The 26,105-nt window shown below is 37.1% G+C and overlaps 1 protein-coding gene across 3 annotated transcripts in view; it reads right to left on the minus strand.

The window, feature by feature from the left end:
• Positions 1-26,105, minus strand: part of MYBPC3 (myosin binding protein C3) — a 62,708-nt gene that overhangs the window by 25,177 nt on the left and 11,426 nt on the right. For 2 of the 3 annotated variants that reach the window (XM_009807849.2, XM_059819980.1), the window contains exons 3-24: positions 25,529-25,624; positions 25,178-25,264; positions 24,882-25,030; positions 23,782-23,899; positions 22,339-22,387; positions 21,078-21,122; positions 19,959-20,015; positions 19,203-19,205; positions 14,935-14,958; positions 14,229-14,395; positions 13,258-13,390; positions 13,023-13,025; positions 12,465-12,589; positions 11,759-11,864; positions 7,656-7,822; positions 7,102-7,267; positions 6,078-6,184; positions 5,738-5,767; positions 5,447-5,583; positions 3,834-3,911; positions 2,433-2,592; positions 1,239-1,343 (exon numbers count right to left, since the gene is read on the minus strand). In XM_009807849.2, coding sequence (XP_009806151.2) covers positions 1,239-1,343; positions 2,433-2,592; positions 3,834-3,911; positions 5,447-5,583; positions 5,738-5,767; positions 6,078-6,184; positions 7,102-7,267; positions 7,656-7,822; positions 11,759-11,864; positions 12,465-12,589; positions 13,023-13,025; positions 13,258-13,390; positions 14,229-14,395; positions 14,935-14,958; positions 19,203-19,205; positions 19,959-20,015; positions 21,078-21,122; positions 22,339-22,387; positions 23,782-23,899; positions 24,882-25,030; positions 25,178-25,264; positions 25,529-25,624 — 2,112 coding nt within the window. The remainder of the gene's footprint in view (positions 1-1,238; positions 1,344-2,432; positions 2,593-3,833; positions 3,912-5,446; positions 5,584-5,737; positions 5,768-6,077; positions 6,185-7,101; positions 7,268-7,655; positions 7,823-11,758; positions 11,865-12,464; positions 12,590-13,022; positions 13,026-13,257; positions 13,391-14,228; positions 14,396-14,934; positions 14,959-19,202; positions 19,206-19,958; positions 20,016-21,077; positions 21,123-22,338; positions 22,388-23,781; positions 23,900-24,881; positions 25,031-25,177; positions 25,265-25,528; positions 25,625-26,105) is intronic. The other variant, XM_059819982.1, reaches the window with a different exon arrangement.

A 26,105-nucleotide genomic window follows, 5' to 3' on the forward strand; every position in this document is an offset into this window, starting at 1 on the left:
TAGTACAGTCCTGTGATAACTGAAGAAACCTCCTCATGTAGTGCAAAGGGTTATTACTGGAACTTTAACAAAATCATTCCTTTGACAGTGAAAACAAAACAAAATATGTGTCCTGAAAACTCTACAAAACCAAATCATAGGGTTTGCATAGTCGAGGTGGGGTTTGGCTGTGGTACCGGGACAGTTATTGGTATGTATCTTTGCACATAATAACTTAAATTGTTAACTTCTTGCTTGCTGCTTGTCAGAACAGATGAAACCACAGAGGACTGGCCCAGGTGTATCTTATTTATTCCTGCACAGGTAACTTCAGTTGAATTAAAGGAGATTATTCTTGTGGAAGTGAATGAAGTCCAAATATCCAAAAGCAAATACAAACTCCTCTTTTCCAGATACTATGCAGGGGGTTAAAAGAATTTTAGAACATTTCTAGCCCTGGGATCCCCATGAGAGTCCATATAGCTTTTGGTGTGTAATTTTTTTTTTTTTTCCCCCCAAAAAAACCCCCTTGAACTCCAGTGATCTTTGTTAAACAAATTGCTAGATTTGGAGTCCAGAGGAATTTTTCCCTAAAATTGGCCAAGGCCAATTATTTCTTTTCCTTCTGAGGATCACAGGGAGTTTTACCTAAGAAACACCATGCTCTGCAGAGAACTTAAAACAGTATTGCTGATATTCTTGATTGTTTCTGCTTATTTCCTGTATCACATGATAACTTTGACCTCTAGTTTTTAGTACAGATATTAAGGTCAGTAAAGTGATTGACAAGTGTTTTGTGACCCATGGTATGTGGTTGTATATGAGGTAGTTTTCTAAAAGAAACATGTATTGCATGAGTTCTTGAGATTGCAGGTGACTGGAGTTGATGGCTAAGGTGGCCACCGATCTGTGTTGGGCTTCCTAGGTAGGTCCAAAGGCCTGTATACTGACCTGAAATTTCAATCTTTAATGCGAATGTTTAGCTTTAGCTTTTTTTTTTTCAGTATCACCTTCTTGTGCTTTGGTAACTTACTCACCAAAATATTTCTCTGATTCGAATAGTCTGGGTAGGGGGCACTCTCTCCCTAAAATTGAAGGGCCAGAATCTAGACCACTTTGAAGGTTTGTTATATTAGTTAGTTTCTGAGGGTCAGCCTTCCTAGAGTGAATAAACAGAGAGAATCCTTCTGTGCCATTTTAAAGGAGCACCAAAAATACAGGCAAGGCTACTGGGGACTTCATATTTTAGCACTTCTTACCGAGTACTGGTTGGCCACCATCATATTTAGGAGGTTCCCACTGCACAGTACAGTTATCTTCTCCAATGTTGCTGATCTTGGGAGCTTCTGGAGGGTCAGGAACATCTGAAGAAAGTGTGAGAATGAATTAGAGTTGTTACTGTTTCAATGACTGTATACAAGTCAATGAAATATTTTTCTTCAACTTTTTTTTCTGTATTGTGTTGATACAGCTTTGTCAGATAGCAATAGTAGGTACAACTGAGAATGTATTGTCTTAGTCTAGAGTGAATCCTGCTCCTTGATGCTTCTGTGTTAGGCTGGTTTTCCTTTAAATACCATTTGATTATTCATCCCCCTTGTTCTTCCCAGACATAATCAACTTTTTGCAAAAATTTAAAGTTACAAGGTAATTTTCTTCTATAAGAAGAGGCTTGCTCCAGCGCGTTTCCTATTTTCTGTATAATAAACTTTCTATAGAATATAATGGCTGCATGTCTCACATATTTTGTTATTTTGGAGATATTCATAATATATATCCTGACTTAGGATTTATAAAAGATGAAAAGAGACTTAGTATTCACCTAAGCAGTGAATTCTAAATTTTAATACTGTAGGTGAAAATGATTTTTTTTATAATTTCTAAGTTTGCTGTAACCTGACCTTTTGTCATACATGTGGCAGGGTATAAACAAGTTAGATGTTATGAAAAATTTTGTAAAAATTCCTGACTCAAAATCCTATTCCCCCCAGCTCTTCTGTGACTCACAGTGGCAATCCGTTTATCTTATATCGGATACATCATGTATCTTTATTCCATCAACCATTTACTACTTACAGAATGAAGTAATCTCTGCTTAGAAACATAAACCACAACAAAATGACAAGAAGTTTTTCTTATCTCAGACAAGCATGAAGCACATACTTCGGAAGGGAATGTCATCTGTAAACTGATAGCATCACCTGAAACTAGGAAGATATAAAAAAAAATACATGGATTTCTACTGGGAGTTGTTCTCTTACCTTTTCACACAGAAGGCAACTACCTGTGAAAAATACTTCAGCCAAATTTTGTGATTGATAGTATTCCTGCCTTTACGATCCTTTTCTGTTTTTCTAAACCTAAAGTCAGGACTTGCCTCTGTTTTAGAGAAGGGTGAGTTTCAGTGAACTCAACATGCTTTCATGCTCTGGTTGTTTCCTTCCTTCACTTACCAATAACTTTGACTGTGATATCAGCCTTATCTTCTCCCACTGGATTCTTAACTATAACTCTGTATACTCCCTCGTCCTCCTTTTCTGCACCTTCAATGATGAAGACACAGTGGTCTTCATGCATCTCCACACGAACTCTGCCTTCAGATTCAAACAGAAGCTGTGGGCAGTGAAAGTAACAGATAAAGTCATTGTGAGTTGTGCCAGGGACAGCCTGGTGAGCCTGTATGTGAGCTGGCGAAAATCGTCAAATCATTGAATGTTATCGAAATTATTGAAATGCTATAAAGTATTTCAAGTTCTATTTGTATTGTAGAAGAGAGAAAATACAGACTAAGTGGCTCATGTAAATAACAGTTGGGAAAACTGGTTCTGAAAGTCTGCAGTTTGTTAAGATTCATTGCCAGTGACATTTCAAAGAAGTTATTAAGTACTTCCTCAAATTCCTACTTGGGATAACTGCTAGTATCAATTGAAAGAGTTTCATGGATAACAGTTGGGTACTGTGTAAACTCAAGAAGGTTTACAAATTCAAATGATTGAGCAAATGTTCCTGATCAACAGTATCTACATTTGGCATCAGATAACATGGATTTGAACAATTTCCCTCTAAAAAAATTTACCATGTTTCTTGTACCTGTTAATGGCATCAGTGTGATTTCTGTCACTCAAGAATGTCATATGGGGTAACGTTCTACTCTGCTCTGAGCTGAGGTCTAAACATAATGACCTCAACTTTGCTGTGCATTTATGACACACTCCTTTCTTCTTTATGTGCCCACGTATCTTTCAACTTTGAACATTAGAAAGCATATGTGCCTAAATAGTGACTAGTACAGCAGAATCCTAACCCTGACAAAGGTTTATTGTTGCAAAATAAATGTAAAATATTTTACTCTATCAAAATAAAAAAGCTATTTATGACAAAAAGGAAACTTGTTGGAAAATGAATCCTCTTTCACTGTTTTGTACGTACATATTCCACTCTCTAGGCCCATTGTCATCTTTCCCTGTGTCCTGTAAGATTTTGTCCTGTTTTTTTTTCTTGTAGTTATTTATTGAAGCTTACAGATTAGTGTGTGGGGGGGAAGGGATAAACATTCACAAATACATTAAAAAGAGTTTTCAAATAACTGCTTTGATTCCTTGTAATCCAGCCACCATGTGATGGTGGCTAGAAAGAGATTTCCTCAATCAGCATCTTACTGTAAAATTACTCACTAAATCTCTTGTGCCCATTCAAAGTGTTAGGTAATCACCATTGGGCAGGATGTTGGGCTTGATGAGCTATTTGTTTCACCAGTTTTAATATCTACTGACTTTAATTTTATTTCCTTCTGAATAGGACCTTTTATCTGGAAAAGCATATTTGTGTGTCTGCATAAATCATAAGAAACTTACCTTACTATCAGTATTTAAATCACTGCTGTTTTCTGAGGGAGTCGTGGAATCATCATTGCTTCGAAAAAAGTCACTTTTCTAGATAAGCAAAGAAACCACAGAAAGTCAGCTACGTCTTTCCGAGCAGAGCAGTAAAGCTGTTTCTGTAAGATGGAGGAGAAGAGCCCATAGGTTTGTTAGGGGGCTTGAATATAGAAGTGTGAGAAAAGTGAGGAGCAAAGTGAGGCAGCAGGCAGACCTGGGAAGGAAATCTACTGATACAAAAGTAAAAAGCAGAAATGGAAATAGATGTATCAGACTGCAGTGAATTAAGGGAAGGATAAGTCAGCAAAACCAGATTTACAGCTTAACAAAGATGCATGATATTCCTGCAGTAGAACTGTAACTGGTTGTGAATCTGTGTCCTTTGATACTAGTTACTCATCTTGTGTAACTAAAAAAAAAAAAAAAAGATTACTTCTTTCTGTAACAATGGGATAGTAAGTCGGTGTAAATGTTTTAACACTCAGAAATATAGTCAGGTCTGTAACACACATCAATCAAAGTATTCTGAAGCTGTGCTACTGTTTGTTTAGGATTTCATTAGTAAGTATATGCTATACATCCTTCAAATCAAGACTGGCTTCTTTTAGTCATATGTTGAGAATTCATGTCTTAGAAATAACACTGTATAGGGGTCGTCTGATAGCCAATCGTCATTTTATCAGAGAAACTTGTGTATGAGAGAGTCAATTTTTCTTGGTTCCCAAAAAAGAGACAAATGGCTTTATTTGTTTCGATACTAATTCTGCATTGCAGAAAAAAGTCCCAAGTGTGATTAAATATGCTAACCTGAACAAAGAATGCAGCAGAATCATGAAGAAATGAGACTGGGGAAATTAATATAACTGGCAATACTATTTTTGTCTGTATCTACACCCATGGGAAGTGTAATGATGCTGTAGAATATTACGCAAAACATTTCTGTGTTCTGTGCTAGTTGTAGTTCAAGAGCCCACAGATAGCCAGAAAGGAAGCTCACTTAGCATTTTGTGCCTAGCTTCTAAATTCTTTCTTTGATGTTTTGTAATTGCTTTGATAAGGCAAATAGCAAGTGTCCTCTACTTTTTATTATACCAAATACTGTTTTACCCCAATGGTCAGCTAAGAAGACATTTTCTTCACAGACTATAGAATTCTTGAGAAAGATTTATTTTTTAAAAAAGAAGCTGTGATCTCCAGAACATGTCTGTCCTATCAGGTGAAGGCGATGGAGATGAATGATCATTTATTTCTTTTTCTCTGAGGTAGGACGAGGATAAACCTGTATGGTATCCTATTGTCTGCATGTCCATCTGTCTACTCATATATACTCAGTTCCTTCCTTTGGAATAGAAAAACAGGCAACAGTTCAGAAAAAGAACAGGTCAGGAAGACTCTCACAAAAACAGCTAAATCCTAAACAGCTGCATTGCAGCTATTTTTTTTTTTTCCTTGAGGTTAAAAAAAAAAATTAAAAGGGAGATGAAAATACTTTTAACTAAGAATTGTAAATCAAAATAAGAATTGAGAAAGAAACTAAACTTCCTGTTGTGACCTCCATGCCTCAGACATTGTGTCAGGTTACACATTACCTTGTTTACTTTCTGCCAGATGACAGTGGGTGTTGGATCTCCTGATATGGGAACATCCAATCTCAATTTGTTCCCAGCCACCACGACAATAGTGTCAGGGGATTGGCCCAGACAGTCAAGGTGGATTTTGGGAGGTTCTATAGCAAGGGCAGAGAAAATAAGTTTTAAATATAGTTTGAGTGTTCTGTATGGGGAGAAAAAAAAGGTGAATATTCATGCATTAAATTAAAAATGAAAAAACACGACTCTTGAAAACATGTTTCCTTGCATATAAATGACTACTGTTCTTACCTTCTCTTGGTACAAAATCGATCTTGACCTCTGGGGGGGGGGAAAAGGGAGAGTAGGAGAAATAGATCAGAAAACAGAATTTACATAGCATTTGCACCCAGAAAGTAATTTTAAAACTATTCATCATTAGGCATATACATCAACAGATTAATGCAATGAACTGGAAAACAGGATCTGTAAAGCAATGTGATAATGATAACACAGAATAACAGGGAAAAGCAATGTGCCTGTATTAAGATATCAGGAAAGAGATTCTGCATACTTTTTCCTGGTATAACCATGATTAATGCTGTCATTTTATCCCTCTGGAATTCCCATTACGTATTCTAAGGTAACTTACCCAAAAACTGGAGCTTGGCAGAAAGGTTGTAAGCAAATCCCTGAGGGATGAAGGAATAATCAGCCTCATCATCTGGTGTTACATCCTCAATAGTTAGCTTATGGATTCTGGAAACATGAACAAATATATTCCACTCCCTTACCTTAGCTCTCCAGGAGAAACAGGGCTACCTCAAGAGACAAGGTGCAGGCTATAAGATATTAACAGACATTACTATTTCTTCTCCCCTTGCCCTAACACCAAGTCAACAACCAGCAGGGCTTGTATTCAAGCAAATCCATCTCAGCATGTTGTCTGTGAGTGGATTTTTCTTGTCAAGGTAGATGCATAGTCTAGTCTGAATAGAGGAAGCAGCTTCTCTGCTTTAGTCCAGTCCTTTACCATTACTGGGGCAGTTGTAACACTGCTGACTGGTCTCATTTGATCAGATTGTGACTGCAATAAATTCTGGAAAAAGAAGCTAAAAATTGATTGATTGATTCTCCACCCCTGTATTGTAAATTCAAAACAGAATGCAGAAGGGGAGTGCCAAGGAAGACTTCACCTAACATGTAATACTTATGTATCTTCTGAATCTTCTTGGTCTCCATTTTCAGTAGTAGTTAGAGTGCTAAGAAACTTGAGCACAGACTTGCACAACTGTATGTGTTAATATAAACACTATTTTTTTTCTGAAGGGGTTTATACATAAGTGCTGTCTTAATCTGTCTAAACACTACCGCTAATTTTAAAGTTACCAACAATATGTTTTCTAGATTGTTTGAATACCAAGAAAACATGAAATCTTAATAAAAATGGAGAATGAATTCTGCTGATATAACACTGATGCCATACATACAAATAATACCAACACAGAAAGACTGCACCCATACCAAAGCAAGCCTGTGACTATATGTTGATTGCGTTTGAGAAGGTTTTTAACTTTTTTCCTTTTAGCTTTTATGTTCCTGCCCCCTGAGATAATAGTTCTGTGGATTGTAATGCAATACCCAAACCTGTACCTGCTTTCTGAAACAAGACTAACCTGCCAATATGGGAGATCTTTATCCTTTCATCTGGCACCACCTCCTTTCCATTTTTCAACCAGATTCCTTTCACATTTTCATCGGAAACTTCACACTTGAAGACTGCCTGGTCACGTGCCTTCACTGTGAGGTCCGCAATGCTCTGATAAACTTCCAGCTTTTTCTCTGATATTGTGAGAATAATCGATACACACATCAACAAATCAGAATAGATCTTTACGTAAACAGTTGGTGTGAATTTACTGAGTAGAAAACGCTAGGGCTGAGCAAGCTGTTTGTGGAAGGGTGAAATATGAAGGGAAATCCACAGCACGGAGGGCTTTAACAGCACTGATAGCTAAGCACCTGTTATTATCAGGATATCTGTTACATCCAGCCCACAGGGCCAGGTTCTCCTTGAGGCCTTTATTATCAAACTTTACACCTCTTATTAAGTCGTCTTTTTCACTGGCATGAGGATTATGCTACCCCTATGCACTATCCTGGAGAAGGTTACCTTCAGCCTGTTTTCTTTTTTCAGCTTCTCTGGTTTTCTAATATTACCTGTGCCTACCTTGTACAATTAGTTCAGCGACTGATACCCCCCCATTGGTCTTCACGGTGTAGTGTCCACTATCTTCCCTGGTTGATTCATTAATAATGAGATACTGCTTTTTTCCATCTTTCTTGAATCGGTATTTGAATGTTTCTTCCCGTGTCAGCTCAACTCCGTCCTTTTCCCTGCAATGCCAAACAGCAATGAGTCATTTTTCTATGGTTGGAAGAGGAGGGTAAGAGTCGGCTCAATGTTACTAGAGATTGGAAGATACAAGATAAATCCAATCCTTGTAGCATTTCAAGTTAGCAAAAAAGAGACCATTGCACAAATGTTAGTGGAACCAAAATCAGAATGCTTCTAGCTTGACCATTAATTTTCACTAGGTATTTGATTTCTGGTTCAAGAGAGTTCACTCACAAGAAGTTACTTGATTGTTACTATTTATATGCTATAGATAAACATGGAAGTATGTTAAATGCTGTAGAAGATAACAGGGGTGAAGACACACTTCACTAGAGGGAATGCAGTATCTTAAAAGCTGCCATAAGGTAAATGGGACTTGCTGGGAAATGACTTAAAAGTCTTAACTTTCCTGATGTGAATTATAATTGTTATAAATTCATGGTTCGTGGGCATCAGTAAAAGAAGCAAATTTTAGGATGGATTTAAACGAAGATGTGTTTTGGATTTTGTAGCCCTTTCTATTCAAGGATGCCCCAGTACGTTTAAGACATTACTAAACTAAGCTTCACCGTCCAGCCTGGGAGGAAAATTAATTATTGTAATTTCCAGTCATCATGAAACGGGCAGAGAGGGTTCATGCTGTTTAGTCAAGGTCACACAAAAATGCATAAGACTCTTTAAAAGATTTCCTGTTTCTAATCCTAAATAACATAAACAGGTTACAAGAAATAACTTGGAATTTCTTCAACTTACTCCTTTTGTAGCATTTTATATTTTTTCATTATTATTTGAATATATTTATATTATGTTACTTGAATACTGCTGCAGTTTTTAAATGAAAAGTTTTTTTCTCTTTGATACTTACTCATGTGGAAGAAGAAATAGAAAAGTTGTTATGCTTTTAATAGAGTAAGAATTTTCTTTCTATCTTGTGTTATTTGTTACCAGTGACTGTTCAACTTCAGAAATGAGCTTACAGGATAGCAAATTGAAATGCTGCTTAGGGTGTCGTTAAAATACTATAGCTCTAACCTCTAGGTAGGTGTATGCAAGGAAATCTTTTGCCTATGTCAGAAGTAAATCACAAGATCAAAACTTTAAGCAGATACGTGAATCCTGCAACTTGTGACTTAGATGTACCTGCTGCAACTGCATTTCAAAATAGCTACAGGTTACCCCCTTTTAACTGTTCTTTAGAGCACAGGTTATTGGAACTTACAGTTGGTTTAGAAAAACACTGGCAACCCTTCCAGATCACAGGACTACGCTAGTAAGGGAGGAAACAGAGGATGCCTATAACAACCGCGTGAAACACAGTGTTACGTCAGGATAATGTTTCCTCTGCTTGCTTAGTGGCAAGAGTCTGAGGCCACATGCAAGATGCTCTCCTAAGGCTGATACTCTCATTCATGCAGATTAGTTCTGGAACAAGTGCTACAATGCAATGCGTAAACCTTTTGCTGAACTGCTGAGAATGACTGTAATCCAGAAGTTCCACACGCTGCTATGGCAAAACCAGGCACATGCACTGTGGCTAGTGTTCCAAAGCTGAACTTTTATTTTTTGTGATGTATTTTGATACGTGGCTCGTGAAAGATATTTGAACGTTCTATTAGCTGTTGGTAAGAAAGAGATCTCTTGAAATCTTGTCTAAATAATGAAAATAGACTATTTGCAATGACTAGTGTCTTAAATCCTTGGAAAGAGAATAGTATATTTAAGTTGTTTGTTTTACTGACTAGCACATTGCTGATGCTGTGTATAAGCAGAGGGTTTGCAGAGGGGTGTACTGACAAATAGTGGAGTCATAAAACTGTAAACCTCAAAAAAGAACTCCCTTCCTTTGGTAACTAGAGCAATGAAGTAGAAGAATCAGTTGATAATGAAGTGTAAGTGGAGGATTTTATAGAACCATGGAAGTGTTGGTTTAAAGACCACCATAGGTCATCTGGTCCAGCCTCACACTTGAAGCAGAACTAGTGCAGTAATAGGTAGGTGAGCCATGGTTTGGTCTATCCAAGTCCTGAACATTTGCAAGATCAAATATCTGTTCTCAACTTTGCCTCTCAATGCCTCTTTTCTCTGTCTGGAAATGCTTTCCTATTTAGAATGTAAGGATAAATTGGTTAATGTCTTCTGAGATATCACTGATGTAGGTACTATGTGATAATGGGGACACATAGATTTATTTTTATTATTACATTACTATAGTTTGTTTTCATTTGGAGCTGATAAGACGATACATCCAGTATTCAGAAATGGAAAAATCAGGTCAAAACTATGTGGTTTATTACATCTTTTTCTTCAAGAATTGTATTATTTCCAAGACCATCTGAAGTTTAGAAATAACTGTTCCGTAGTACTGCATAATAATAATGTGAGACCTTTCTGGATGATCAAGAGAACATTCTTTCCTGACTGCTATGAAGAGATCCACATAATGAATTCTCCAAGCCCTAGTCTGATGGCCATGCCTAAGAGGCTGTAAGCCTTATTTCTGTCTTGTGCAAGTCACATAATTGCTTTTGTTCATGTGCTTGTGATTTCATATCCCAGGTTTAAAGGATGCAAGAGCTGTAACAGGTGCCCTGAGTTAGTGTCTGTTACTTGGCTTAAACTGTTGAGCATTTCCCTAGATGAGCCATAAAACTGGAACTCTTTCTCCATACTGTGTTTCATGTTTTCCCTGGACACTTCTCTCCATTGTCCAAAATGCTCCCTTTGTTGCCAAAAAGCATTGACTGAGTGTCGCATAACAAAAACAGTAAAATAAAATGTCTAACTTCTTAGTTTTCTGTTGCTATAATTTGAAGAGTTTCTCTGACCACTTGCTGCATTTCAGGCTGAGACAGCTGCTGGTTTGCCCTTGTCACACCACATGCCCATCCCACAGATACCAGCTCTGCAAGATGTATGGGAGTTGTTCAAAGGCATAGGATCAAAGTGTGGCAGCTGCACTGTGCTCCGAGAGGGACAGATCTGGTTGTCCCCATCTCTTGTGACCCGGCATCTATAAGCAGTTCCTGAAAAATACCATGTGTGTGCCTGTGCATGTGGCTTTAATAGTGTAATGCATATGCTGTAGTAACTCTTGGACTCTATTTAAATTCTTAGTTCCTTCCTTTGGGAGAGCAGATGAGTGGTTGGCACTTTCCAGGAATGTAATGGGCATTGTGGGAACAGTTGATAACCATGTGCCTGAAGCTGTTAACAAGCACAAGAGAACTTCATCTGGTAGAGAAATGAAGTGAGAACAGTGTGCATAAGACCTGGTATGTGAGCACTGCCTGCTGTGCCTGCCTGAGCAGCGTGAACCTTCCAGCTTCCGCTGAGCTGGAATGCCCAACAAAATGGACTCTGTGGTCTAAATGTTTGTCATCTTAATCCTGCTCGCTGCATATGCATGATAACCAACTTTGCAAGATCACCGCAACAGATATCTTAAAAAAGTCAATGACCTTCCCTATCTGTCTCAAGAGATTCTAACTTTCTACCTAAGAAAAAATGCTTTAAAAAAACCCACCTCACTGCAGTTGAGAAGACCAGAAGATTCCATAAAGTATAGCAAACTCATCACAATACAGATCTGATTAGTCTAGGCAATTGTTAGACATTACTGTCAAGTGTTTAGAAAACTAAAGCTAACAGCTTGGTACAGTCAGTAGCATCCTGTAAACACTGAACAAGAAATTCTAGAGACACTATAAAGTATCTATACTTAATTTGTTTTCTGCCATGTTCTGGCCTCTCAGTTGCTCCTCAATGTTTGACATACAGGAGGAGGATTAATCTTTTCCTGAAAATAATTATATAGGATGCCTTCTTCCTTTTTATTCCACAACTCTTGTCCACAAACACTGGTCCTAGAATGTCCCATGGAAGGAAATGGTTTGCTGCTGCTTGGGTTTTTTTTTTTCCCTTTTCTATTCCCTTACCATTTCACAGTAGCTCCTTCCTCAGACACTTCACACTCAAACTCCACTCTCTCTCCAACCATCACCATCTGGTCCTCCAGTGGGTGAGTGATCAGGATTGGAGGCTCTGGAAATGAAGAGACTTTTCTTAAAACAGTATCCTGAAAGACTGCATACCAGAGGTAGATTTGACCATGCTGCATTCCACAGGAAGAACCCCTGGCCAAATACATGGTGATGCCCTCTGTGTTGGAAATTAACTTTTACTATGCTGGATCACATTTTCAATGTTGGCAAATGACCTTTTGGTTTTTGCTTCATGAGACAGAATACAAACACAGGATTAATAAGTTTTCATATATATTCTAAAATTCTGAACTGGAGACATTAGTTTTCTTCACTACTTGGTCTGCTTGAGGCACATGTTTATCTTGAGTGGAATCAAATTTTTGAAGTAAGTTTCTAGCTCTGTTGTTGGGAAGATGTAAATCACTTGCCAAATGAGAATTAATGGTAATTATTACTGTGCTGTTTTCCTGTGCTTTCTTAGTTGCAGCTATAGGGAAAATTTTCCTTCATTTAACTGTAAGAAAAATATCTACTTCAATAGATGTCAGAATTCGTTCATGTGTTTGAGAATTTTCTTTCCTACAAGATTAACTAATCTGGCAGTAATTCAATGCTAAATGTTAGGGGAGATCGCTTTCCTTTTGCTACCATTGCTCACCTTTTACAAATAATTCTGTGAAGCTCTTCTCCTCCCCTACCACACATTCATACGCTGCATCGTCGGCCAGAGAGCAGTGGTTTATGGTCAGTATTCTCTTATTCCCAACAGCCTCAAAAATATATCTGAAAGGAGAATCTACATGTAATTATCAGAGAAAATCTTTTAGACCCCGTCACTGTCTTCCCCTGCCTGGAAGAGAAAAAGGGTCCTACTTTTTTTCTGACATCAGTGGCAAGGTTTGTTAAGACTGAAGCCCTACATCCCTGTCTCAGTGACAGCAGTAGTGTTTGAAAAACTAGCATAGGAAATTATGGAGAAATCTTCATACAAGTGTGAGACGTACAAACTCCTGTGAATTGTATTGGATGCTTTTCTAACATCTAGCCTTACGACAAACCTGACTACCATTAAAAGTGCCTTGTCATAGCTTTAGCACAAAATCACTGGAAATGGGTTTTACGAACAAGCTACACTGAAGTATATCCCATATCACGAGAAAGTAATTTTGAACCCTGGATATACACATAAAGATCAGAATATAATCTGAGGACTTACTTGCTAAGTAGGTAGATGTAAGCATCCAGTTCCAGCGGTAGATATGTAGAGCAGAGGGAAGAAAAAAAACAGTCATGAGAACAGCAAACTGACCTTTAGCCAAAGCACTATGTAGATTCTTTCTCAGTTCCTATTTTTCCCTATTTTATTCCTTTCTTTCTAAGAAAAGCTAGTTTTTCCACTTTGTCCAAGCCGTAGCCCATTCCTTTTTGGATTTCCCATATTCCTAGTTTACCTGCCGCTCACTTGGATCTCCTGGCCATTCTTCAGCCATTTCACATCAGCATCTGGATTGGCAACTTCCACCATTAATTTAATCTTTTGCCCTTTGTCCACTTGGTAAGCTGGATCCAGTTTGTTGAGGAATGCTATGATGAAGAATGATTTTAAAAAAAAAAACAAACCTTAATCATTTTTATACTTAATGTATTTTTTTTTTTTACATTCCCTGTCAGAAAAGTAAATCTTTATTCCCTTTCCTGTTGTTTACCATCATCTTAAACCTTCCCCACTTTCTGCATCCCTGTTTGCATCTTTACCATTTCTGTCTGTTCTTCATCCTGTTCTGTTTTCTGTTATTCCTTAACATAGGATGAAAAGCATGTGATAGAAACTAAAATAAGCGAAGTAGAATATTCTAAATCAGATGTGAATATATACTTCAACGCATCCTAAAAAGAGTTACAGCTACGTCTGCCCATGTGGGAAGATGATACTGATCTTCTCAGTACTAATGAATGGCAGCTTGCCTTCTTTGTTTCAGGCTTTTAAAACAAATTCCTTAAAATTAAGTAATTAATACTTCACAAGACTAGAAAAAGCTCAAGAATTCCAAATGTATCATCCCAACAGAAACAAAATTCTTTAAATGTATCACTGATGCCTAACATGCCCACCAGTTTTGGGGGTGGGGTGTGTTGTTCTTTTATGTTCAGGGAAAGATAAGGGGCAGAGCAGAAGAAACTAGTAAAATGAGCAGGTTCAGAATATTCAGAGTTTCAGGGCAAGGTAGCTCAGAGTTTAGCCATAGCTTTAATCTATGGTAATCAGCATTTCACATGTAAAGACCATGTAAAAATTGGAATAGGAAACTCCTGTTTCTCATGCTCTTGTATCTGGCTGCTGTCCAGCTGATGTTAATATTTGAAGAACTCCCAAAAAAGAAGATATGGACACATGTATTTGGAATAAATACAGCTCACCAACCTGTACTTTTTTTCTCTTCCTTCTTTATGCGTTTGAGGCGTTTCAGCATCCCACGCAAATCTGTGATACCATACTGAAAAGCAATTTTCTCGTATTCAGAAGGAGGAGCTTTCCTCAGGATTTCCCAGACATCAACATCAGATTGTGATTCAGATTTTGCTTCACCTCTGCAGAAAGAGATTAGAGTATCTGAGTGCCACCATTGAGAGGATTTAAAAACAGCCATAGGCTTGGCAAGCTATATACTGGCTTGATGAAGCTATTTCTTAATAAAGAATTTAGCAGTCTAACTTTTTGCTATATTATTACCTAAAATAATGAAAGAAAACTGGTGACTAGTTTTAATTCTATTTATATATACCATGATTAAAATCCAACTGCTGTCCTGAAGGGTTTACTTTCTAATAGCTAAAGCAAATAAATATTAGCTTCCCTTTAACGATGGGTAATGGAAACACAAGGAGACTTATTTTTCAGTGATGGTCATACAGAAAACATGTGGCAAAGCAAGGAACTGAACTGATATCCTGAGAACACCTTAGAAACAAGGCAGTTGGTTTATGTTAATAAGAAACCTTTTCCACTCAGGACATTTTTTCTCTTCACTAAAATGAATCACAGATTATTAAACTATTTGTCATCTACAAAATTGGGTATTTTTCACTGAAAAGGTCATAAATAGAAAAAGACATTAGTGTAACCTTACCGATGTACCGAGCGCAAGAAGCTGCTGTACTCCAGAATGATGCAGAGAACCGTTTGGAAAAACATGCAGCATCCCCATGGACAAGAAAGAAGGTATCATGTGTTAATACAAAAGGGCCATGAATGTCATCTTCACCTTTAGCAGAACAAGCCTGTGCTTCAGTAGCAGGGAGATGAAGGAGCTCATGCAAAAGCTCTGAAATATTCTTAAGAAAAATGCTGTTCCCTGTTGAAATCAAACTCACTCCTGCACTTTGTACAGTCCTACTCTGCAATTTATAATATAAGTGTAAGCACTTCTGCTTATTCCTAATTGTGGCTGATCACCTTACAGGGAAACAAATAGCTCTACTTTGCCCTGTTGTCATGGAGTTGTTGCCTGTGTCACAGTTTGCATTTTGGTAAACAGGGAAAGGATGAAAGAAGTAACATTTTCTTAAGTTCCTTTTGCTAAAGAAATTTTTCCTGTGGCTGTTGTTTCTGATGTCACCAGGACCAAGCAGATTCCAGTGCAGCAGAACACACCCTTATAATGAAGCCATGTTCAGTGGTAAACCCCAACAAAACACATGTTATGCAGCAGGTAATGCAGAGAAAAGTGGAGGATTATTGGGCATATTTCCCTTTTTTGTCAGGAAAAGAACAGTCCCATTAGTCTGTGAGAAATATTACTGCTTAAAAAAGCATGACTGTAGTCAGTCTAGACAGCAGGTATAATGAAACATTTCTGGTACTCCTTTTATTGCCCAAAAAAGGCTCGCTTGTAATAAGAGTACTGTATTTATTAAAGTACTGCAGTCCAGGCTTGGGATTTCCAGCACTCTTGTAGCTCTTGAACAGAAAGGAAGCAAGAGAAGGGGATTTCAGCTCAGTGAGTTTGAGCTGAAATATGGCATGCAATATCTTGTATCTTTGGAGTGGTTCAGCACTCGCTAAGCACTAAACTCTCACTAGCACTCATTGAATTGACAGGTGCATTTCAAGTTTGGACAACTTGCAGTAAGTGCAGCCTCCTGTGTATTTGCTTTGTCATGACAGTGCATCAACATCACCTGCAAATTTAATCAGGATTCCTCTTCTCTATATATCTATGATTTAGTTTGGGGCAGCTACAAATGGTTTGTAGTTTTGCCTAGCAGAAGGCAGGACAATTGAACTGATTTGTCAAATAGACCAAGATATATATATTTTTTTAACCTAAGCAGTTCTTGGGCTAGTTGCCCTGATCATATCAATGAGCAACTTTAAAATATTTCTAAATAAGTGTCAATTGGAATAGAAATATAAGTATATAAAACTAGGAATACATAATATTTCTAATATGTGCTGAGTTCTATATACTAGTACAATTAATGTTTTGTGGAGCAAACTGTATCTCGAAAGGAAATATAAAATCATGGGAAATAAGAAAGACTTAACAGATCCAAATGTTATTATTTTCCCTCAGGCATTATATAAATACTGGTGGTCTCTCTGTCTATCTGTCTACTTATATGCTCATCTGTATACACCCCTTTACCTGAAAATTTGCAGGTAAGATTTTTCATAGAGTTTTCAAAAATATTTTGTGTGAGTTATTTTTAAATACATCGTGAGAAAAATCTTCCAATTTGGAAGCAATTCCGCAGTCTAGCATATCTCACTATTGAGGAGGCTTCCTTTGTTTTTGCTTTAGCTCTTCCATTACTCAGTGTCATCCCTTTGTTATTATCTGGCAATACTGTTTTGGTGTATGCAAGCTGAAATACAAGAAATTTGATCATAAGGAAGAGTATAGTCTTTTCCTTGGAAATACTAATATTTTAGAAAATATTACAAGGAAAGGCTTCTAAGTTGCACGTAAAATGGTACTAAAAGCTAAAGGTTGTAATTTGTATAGTGTTTAATTGAGTCCTGAAAAATAAAAGGAAAAAATGTCTTTCTCTGCCTCTGAGCACAGGTTTCCCAATCCCAGTACTCCTCTTCACCATTTTGTATTTGTTAAAACATTCTCTTTGATCCCATGAAGACATGGAGTTTCCACAGTTAGCCTGTACCCTTCCACTACCACCAGGAACTAAGCAGTGTAGGAAAAGTAATAGAGCACTTGGATTCCTGAAGTTTCTCCCACCCTTACGTTACTCTCCCTGATGTTGGGGATCTGTATCCAGAGCGATCACCTCATAGGTTAATTATGCACTTGGGGGCATTAAGATGCAGCTTAGTGAACCTGCTGTAAATGGAATAAGCAGCTGATATGTTTTAAACATATGTGGAGGGGTTAAAAATAGTTTTGTACATCCCAGAAATGGTTCCTTCCTATCCCATTACTGTCAACTGATTGGACCCTGTCAGCTGTCACCTCCTTCAAGGTCTCTGCTCACTATCCCATTTAATAGTTCTGTGGCAGCTGTTCCCTTCCTCTTCCCAATGACCTCTCCTTGGCCCATGACATCTGTATGTCAACACTAGTTAATTAAATTACAGCGATAGGAGATAGAGTATTAAATGAAGCTCTCTATTATAGTGGGAATGTTCATTACCTCTGGATTGAGGGGCAGTTATAAATTAAGTGGGACAAAGCAGAAGTGGTAAAAGAATAATCTTCAATTCTATTTGAATCTGCATAGCTCTTGAGTTCCTCAGCATGAGGTCCCTTTTTCTATTCTTTTTTTAATGAAGAATAGTTTCATTCCATGATGAGTTTTTATGCCTATCAGTTCTCATTAATACAGGAGTGGTCTTCAACCTGTGGTGTGCGAAGGCTGAAGGATCCACAAATTACTTCTGAAGTGGCTGTGAAAAACAGCTAGGAGCATTGAATTTATCAGTATGCATAAATTCACCAAACAGAGATTTGTAATGGAAATACTGGAGATCTTTACTACTTTTTAGAGTTCTATCACTGCTCAAAACTAATTATGACTGCAGAAGGGAAAGGTACTAGGAGAGGGGCTCATAGTACTTAGCACTTCATTCCAGCTGGAGTCACTGTATGAAATTATGCAAATATTTTCATGTTGGCCTCCATTTATTCGAAATTTCTAAAAAGAGATCAACAATTCTTTTTTGCCTTACGTTTTGTATAGAAATTAGAATGTGTGTACACCTACTCTATTTCAGCTCTCAAATCTATACAGTTTTGATTACTGCCATTATTCAGAAAGCATATTTTCCCTACTTTAGAATTACAAAAAAATTTTAATGCAATTTTTATTTCCGACTTCTCTGGGGTTCATGATGAAACAAGAAACTTTGATATCAATGTCAGCTATAGAAAGTTTGATAGGTGTACTTTCTGTCTCGTCTAGGTGGCCCCCTTGAGAGTTCTGGTTGTAGTGTTGCTGCAAAGTCGGAATTTGCTTCTAGTTGGATACATTGCATATTGCATAGTACAGGGCTTTGTGACCTTGTTTGCCCCACTGAAATTTGGGTGAGTTAACCTGAGTGAAACATGAGGCTATTGTGGCCTTATTGCCTTCTGTACGCAAGCTACTTCAGATGTCTACGTGATCCTGTACTCTTTGTGAAGATAAACCACTTTTCATAAATAGTGATACCAATACCTGAGCAGAGACCGAACACAGATTCAGAACAATTCACCCAAGTAGTTGATTGTGAAAACTTAAACTGAGTAAGTTTAGATTAGCAAAACATGAGTCTAGTGACAAGTGTTTATAGTAACTTCAGGAGCTGGAGAGACAGAGTAAGCGGCCAGGGGCCACAAACAGAAAGAAGCATGCTTGGAGTAATGGGATGATAATGAGCAATGGAAACTTTACTTGGAAGAAAAAGAAATGTTTTGTAACAGAGAAGCCTGTACATTTATGGAATAAGCGACTTCAGTAATACGTTCACTTAACATGTTTAAGGATGGATGGAATGAAAGTTCAACGCATATTTGATAGGGACCAGCAGGCATATTATGCAAATGATTGTTCTGATTTTAATTTCTGTGATAATAGGAATTTAAAGCAGCAGGTTATTGAGAAAATCTGGAAATTCAAGGACAATTTAAAACTGATTATAAAAGAAAGTGATGGCGAAAACCGAAGGACATTCAGAGAAATACATTTATTTGTGTTGAATGGTCCACCCTTAACTGCTACTAATTGTTTAAAAGCATTTCTGTCTCAGAAATTGGTGGCTGATAATTTTCTTTCATACTATCTAATTCTTGTCACGCTGTACACATAAGAAAGATAAAGATGCATGCATTATTTCAAACTAAATGGTTCTTATCTTCAGTCTGACCCATGCATTTATAATAAAATGAAATAGAAATCTTACTCTCTGTTGGCAACAGTGGAATCCAAAACATTCAGATTAAGATGGTGGTAAAAAAGAGAAAAACAGAAGTAGACAGGTTATGAAAACAGACATGGCAAGGAAGGATGAGAATGGGAGAGGAAATTCCACCAAAAAAAGTGAAAGTAAAAGCAAAAAATAAGAATTCGAATCGGAAGAGTAAAAAATATTTCTATAATATTTATGCAGCATAGAATATCTTTTTATATAAAGAGATAAACAGCTACATAATATATAGTTGTATAATGTAATAGTAACATTTAGATATCTAATAAAAAGGTTTGCCCTCTCAGCTCTCTGATGTATTTTGTATTGTGAAAGCTGAGGACAGAAAATTCTTAATAGGGCAACATTATAGACAGGTATTGTAAATTGTTGTTGTGTTTTGTGTTTTTTAATGAAAAGTGCTGGTGGAAGCATGTAATTACACTAGTCCCAGCCTCTTCTATCTTGGGAAAAATAAATTTCTTTTTTTTTCTTTTTTTTTTCTTTTTTTTCTTTTTTTTTTCCCCCTTTTTTTCCCCTCCAGTATAAATGTAGCAGAAATGCAGCAAATGCTTAGTATTTGGGGAAGTTGCCATAATTACCTGACATCCTTTATCCAGTTAGAGCTGCTTTAGGAAAACTACAAGGATCCTGAATTTATGAAACTTTCACTTATTCTAGTTTTAGTGTTTTCAGAATTGTTCAATGGAAGCTGGTTACTTTATTTCTCTAAGTCTATGGATTTTTACTCACCTCTTTTTCAGCAGGGCACTAAAATTAAACTCTCCACCTTCTTCATGTCCCTCGGTACTGTATAGTAACAGAAAACCATAATTAGTTTCAGAAGGAAATGGGAATAGCTTGTGAGACTGTATCATTATGTAGATGATATATTTTTGTAGGGGAGTAGTATATGGGTTTAGAATGACTTAGAATGTGCACTGACATGTAAGGTGACTTAATTAGGCTCTTGGCCCATATTGGCCTTCATATAGGTTTAAGAAATATATTTAACGAACTTCTATTTTTTCTGTACTGATTATGGATGAAGTTGCACAGAGTATTAATTTGGTGGTCATATTGATCCAGAATGTATTCATTATCATAAAGATGTTGCAGAAGCTTTCCTTTAGAATCATTAGTGCTTTTGGAAAGCTGTAGTTTCAGGAATGTGGTTATTGTTTACAGTGTGGGGGCAGTATTTAACCAACCTTTTTGTGGGACTCCTTACAATCTAAAATAACTTTTTTTTCCCCTAGTATTATCCCAGCTGTCAATGTTTAGCTTTTCTGAAGTATAAGACCCTAGTAATTACTTTAACATGCATAGAGTTAAGTCTAATGTCAGAGTCCCTATTTTCGTTATGGTAGAAGACATTGAGACAAAAGGGATAGGGTGGGAAATTTAATGATACTAGGATAAAGAGTGTGCCAGGAAAAACAGATGTTCATATACATATGTGTTGGCACATTTCTGTGAGCCGTGGCAGTTTTAGTCAGGATGTGCTCAGTAGAGAGGAAAACATGTAAAACAGAGAGGGCAAACATGCATATAATTTGAAATTACTTTTTTCTTCTAACAATGGTGAGAAGATGCCACTTGCCAAACACATGCATTTTCTGTAGATGAATCTGCCTCTCACTGAACTATCGAACTACTCTTTTCATTATTTATACTCATCTTAAATTACTACTTACTTGTATGTATTAATCTCATATAAATACTACATACTGTAAATGATGATTTATTTTGAATTTAAGCTGCAGCTAGTTCTGTGGATTGTTTTGTTTTTTTTTTCTTTTTCTTTTCCTAAGTAGAGAGAGACATTCATTGTTAGACTGGAATTTGTCTGCCAACACAGACAGTGGCTACCTGAGAAAGGCTGAAGTCATCCGTCTCCCTCCTCCTGCGAGGCTCCTGAGTGGAGGTATCAAAGAAAAAGCTTCAGATTTAAACAGTTCAGTTCAAAATTTGGTTCCACTCTTACAGAATAAACTGAAAATCTGAACAGCCTGAAGCTGCTCACACTGCTCACTCTGAACTGATTCTAAATTCTTTTAATTGTGCTAGCAAGAAGAGGAACTCTTGAAGCCTAATTTCACTGCGGTGAAATAACACAATGCAGACTGTCCTCTATTTAATAGGCATCACAGCAAGGCTGGTCAGCTACCTATAGATGGATTTGACTGTAGTTAAATTCTGCAAGCCTTTTTTAGTTCTTTGTGACAGAATGTTAAAAAAAATCATATAAAAATAGCACTTATAGGAAAAAACTCAAGGAGTTGCCACAGATGATTTATGTCCTGTGTTAGAGAAATAGATGTCTGTTGGAATATTCTTGGTCTAGTAACTTTGCAAAAATATATAAAAACTAAAACAGAAACTGAATTATACAAGGGAGAAGAAATACTCAACAGTGAAAAAACACGTGTTAATGTCAAAATAAAAAAACACAACCAAACAATTTTGCAAATTTTACTAATAACATTAATGTTATTGGAAGGCATATTAATAACACATTATTCCGTATACCAATTCAGACAGTATTACGGAAGTGGGAAGAATAGCCTTTTTGACACCAGTGCAATACCTTGCAGTCTTTAATATCTAAGACCTACATATATCTGAGTTTTTACACAGACACAGTGTCATTGTCTTAATTCAATTAATATGATTATAGAATATGAGAACAAATACAATCAAAATGCTTGTATTAATGTTAGTGATGTACCGCTTACAGACCTCACATCAAACTCCGCTTCTTTGTTTAGCAAATATTTGTATTAAGGTACATGTGGTTCCTCAAGCCAGACCAAATCAAGACTAGGCACTAGACAGAATCTATAAAGAGTGCTGAAGTTCTTGGTGGGCTTATACACATTATCAATTGCATTGAAGACAAGCATGATTATTATGCTCGTACAAAGTCTAAACTCTCTTAGATGATTTCTAGGAGTTGGATAATATTTTAATAGTAGAAATATTTTAATAGGGATGTCTACTAAGAAAATATTTCTATCTTTGTGCTTGTTTGTACAATAGCTTTGCTTTTAGTTAGTTTTGTCTAGGAAAGTAATGAATTCCGCATGGAAGTATAACCCGAGCTATGTAAGTTTCTACCGTACATACTCACGTGCGTCGGAAGGTAGAGCGAATATCCAAGTCTCCAGTTATTGGTGCTTCTGATGTGACAAAAAGTGATGAACAAGAATGGGAGAGCAAGTCAATGCAAAAATACAGTGCTATTTCTAAAGCTTTTCTTTTGCAGACTTTTTTTTTCTAAAGTTCTTATATTGTAAATTGTGATCGATTACATATTGAAAGATTGAAGCAACATCTTTAAACATGTAGCTTTCACTAATTAGCTTTCAACATTCAATGTTTTGTGTATAACTGAATTCTGTCTCATGCTTCATAATAACCTGCAGCATGGTGAACTGTCTTACCTCTTGTTTGTCAGTTCTTCTGCTGGTAAATTTTAGTGTCAATGCTGGCTTCACAGGGTATTTAAACCCTAATGAGAAAACCACTGGATATGAACTAATATTATTACTAATAATAAATTGTAATCCATCCTCTGAAAGCAAAGGTAAATTCTTGGAAATATGTAGAGATACACAGAAACTCCATCAAGGATGTTGCACAGAGAGAACTTTATTACTCTGTTCTAAGGTTCTCTTGGTCTGAATAGGTGTACTGCTACTACTGGGAGAAAAACTGTTCCCAGTCACAGCTCCTAAGTCTTACGAGTCCTACAGCCAACTAGTGAAGCTTCAAAAATGAACACTGCTGATTGAGTAACTTCAATAAACTTCTGTCTTTGCATATTAGGCTCATTGGTTGCTGGACGCAAATTAATGTTGCAGTCCCTTCAACAGAACCACTGAAACAGGAAATGGTCCAAACGTTCAGCTCTTCCGGGTGGTCCGTGCTTATATTGTTTTACCTAAACTCATCCACACTAGGGGGAAACCGATGTTAAAATGTACTTCTTTTTCAATTGCTGATAAGCTTTTCAGTATAGCAGTTGTGAGGGTGGCACCATGTGTTATGTAAAATGAGTCATCTAATCTTAAAGCAGTTTTATATTACAAGGTGCTTCTGCATGACTTGAATTTTTTGGGAAGAAAGCAATTGATAATAGTGTCATATGTCTAAATCTTTCCATTTCCTCCCTTTTTTTTCTTTTCAAGTATCCATTTTTAGTACTGAACTATTGCCAAAGTAAGAATGGACCTCTCTTTTATTTTAGTGGCATTAAATATCATGAGAGAATGGATCTGAAATCCCCAGAAGAAAGTTGGGCTGATTTGCATCTTTGTGTGCTTTCTTTAAGCACATCACAGTTCTGACTTGAGTGACATCCAAGTGTTACTTCTAATGCTCTCTGCCTCTGCCAACCCGTCCCAATCCTTGTCTGTGGGCTTCTGTAAGTGTACCTGTAGCTCTTCAGGTCTATACTTCAGATCAATGCTTGTCTAGTAGCCACTATGTACCAGACAGAATTGTTGGTGGGTGTACAAGAATAAAAAAAAAAAATAAAAGGAAGAAACAAGGTGGCAGTAATTCATCTTACCATTGACTGTCAGGTTGAAATTAGAACTATCAAACTTGTCCTTGGTAGACACCTCACATCTGTATCCTCCTGCAAAAGTCATGTTTGCTTCTATGATTTCCATTTCAAAGGTGTACACCTAGAACAGACACCAATGATACAATTCTTAAGTTAGAAAATGAAATGGTGAAAGAGTGCGAGAGAGAGAGAGAGAGAATACAGCATATGGAGGCACGGAGAGAAATAAGACAAGGGATGAAATATGCCTCTGTATCCTTTTAGAATTAAGAACTTCCTGAGCATCTAACTCATTACCATCATAAAAATTACAGATACCCCCCCAATTCAGTAGGAACAGTTAAAGAGTAGTATCAGTACAGGTCTTCCAGAGGGTACAATGTTATATTAGTAAACGGTGTTGGTGTACTGGTGTGTGCAGTTGTCACATACAGTAATTGCATGTACACTGGAAACAGGAATAGTGCTTTCATTAAACAAATACAGCCTCTACCCAGATACAGTACATTTAAAAATCAAAAGGAGTGGCTAATGTGAGCAAGTCCGTTCTGTTCCATCCAGGAGAGGGTAGTAGTGTTTCACATACCACACAGGATGAGAAGTTATGGTACAGACTCTCTTGTATTCCTGTTTGTGTATCTTTGAATGTATTTGTGGTAAAAATAGATCTTATTCAGCTATTTAAAGTAGTCTAGACAATACAAGAGAACAATAAATTCCAACACTAATAGCTGAATGCTTGATCAATTAAAACCAAGATAGACCATACTTAAACATCTGTCTGATTTATTGTTTTCTCTTAAATACAACAAGTATCTATTACTTGAGAGGAAGATGGAGGGAATCCTGCACTAGATACTGCAAAAGTGCTCCCCTAGTCCTCCAGACATTTTCTTATTTCACCATAGATAAGGTATGCAAGAGTCTGTATGTAGTGCTTGTCTCTTGTCTGCATGGTCAAAACCTAGACTTCTATGCATAAGTATAGCACTGTGTGTAGTTTTGGGTACCTTAATATCAAAACATTTCTATATTAGCTTATATTTTTCCCAGATTAAAGATTAGTATCTGGAAGATGGAGAACCTTACTCTGCCAATTGTACCTTGTTATTTCGATCATAACTGTCGTGTAGCTGGAGATGTTTCCCCACTTTGCTTCCCAGGTCCATCCACTTTCCTTTGAACCATTTCACTGATGGTTTCTTCAGCAGGCTCTCACCTGCCACTTTGGCAGTGAATGTGATGTTTCCACCTTGTAAGGGAAGCAGGTTAAAATAAGATCATTAATAGTGTTTAATTTATCTGTTATATCACTGCTGTCATCCTGTACATGGAGAGCTAAATAGTCAAGCAACAGGTACAGTTTACAAACATCACTTGACTCACAATTTGTACTCACCAACAGTAACTTCTCCATCCTGGGGTCGTGTCACAAAGAGCCCAATAGGGTCCAGAGGCTCTTCTGGTTGAGTCCCAGCAGATGCAACTGAGATAAACATCAGAATTACTAGTTAGAACTTTCTACATCAGATTCTGTTACAGCCTATATAGTGAATTTGTTAAGGCATTTCAAAATATCTCAATATGTTTCTTCTGTCTCTGAGATTCCTCATTCTTTATTTCTGTCATTCATCACTAGCAGTCTGCTTTCGGCTACTGTCTCTACCTCACTGACTCTAAGGATTCCCTGTTCCTGTTCTTCCCTTCTATTAATGAACCAGACTTGGTAAGAGCGTTAGTTCTCTATTACCTTCTGTGTTTTGGCTGCTTTCTACTGGTGGAGCAGGCAACTCTGAGGCAGCTGGGGCTGGAGCAGCTTCAGCAGGAGTGACTGTCTCACTCTTTTCTGGAAATGAATGTAAGCCAAGATTAGAGAGAGTCATGTTTCTACTTCCTTTCTGAAGAAATTTTGCAAAAGAACAGCTTTTAATATATGTTAGGAAATGCAGAGGAATTAGCTGTGGTTTTCTAGAATTTAGAGGATGTGCTGGAAGGAGAAGGGGCCTACTGCAGCTAGATGATGAGGCTTTTTCTTTTGCTGAGCTTGGAAAGAACTGATGCCTGGATTTTTAAATTCTATAGTCTTGGTGTGTTGAAACTTGTCAGCTGATGAATAACACTATTATTTGATGTTAACTTCAGTGGTCTAAATAGAAAAGGTAATGAAAAATGATGCAATTATTATTTTTGTAAACAATTTGCTTATTAATGAGATTTTATTTAACTCTGCTGTTGGAATGTAACGTTCCAAACGCTATTGCTGTGTGCAGCTTGGGAAAAGCTCTAAACGCTGCTAATAATCAATATGGAGAAAGTATTTTAAAAAT

The sequence above is a fragment of the Gavia stellata genome, chromosome 7 (assembly GCF_030936135.1).
Source record: "Gavia stellata isolate bGavSte3 chromosome 7, bGavSte3.hap2, whole genome shotgun sequence".
In the NCBI taxonomy this organism is placed as follows: Eukaryota; Metazoa; Chordata; class Aves; order Gaviiformes; family Gaviidae; genus Gavia; species Gavia stellata.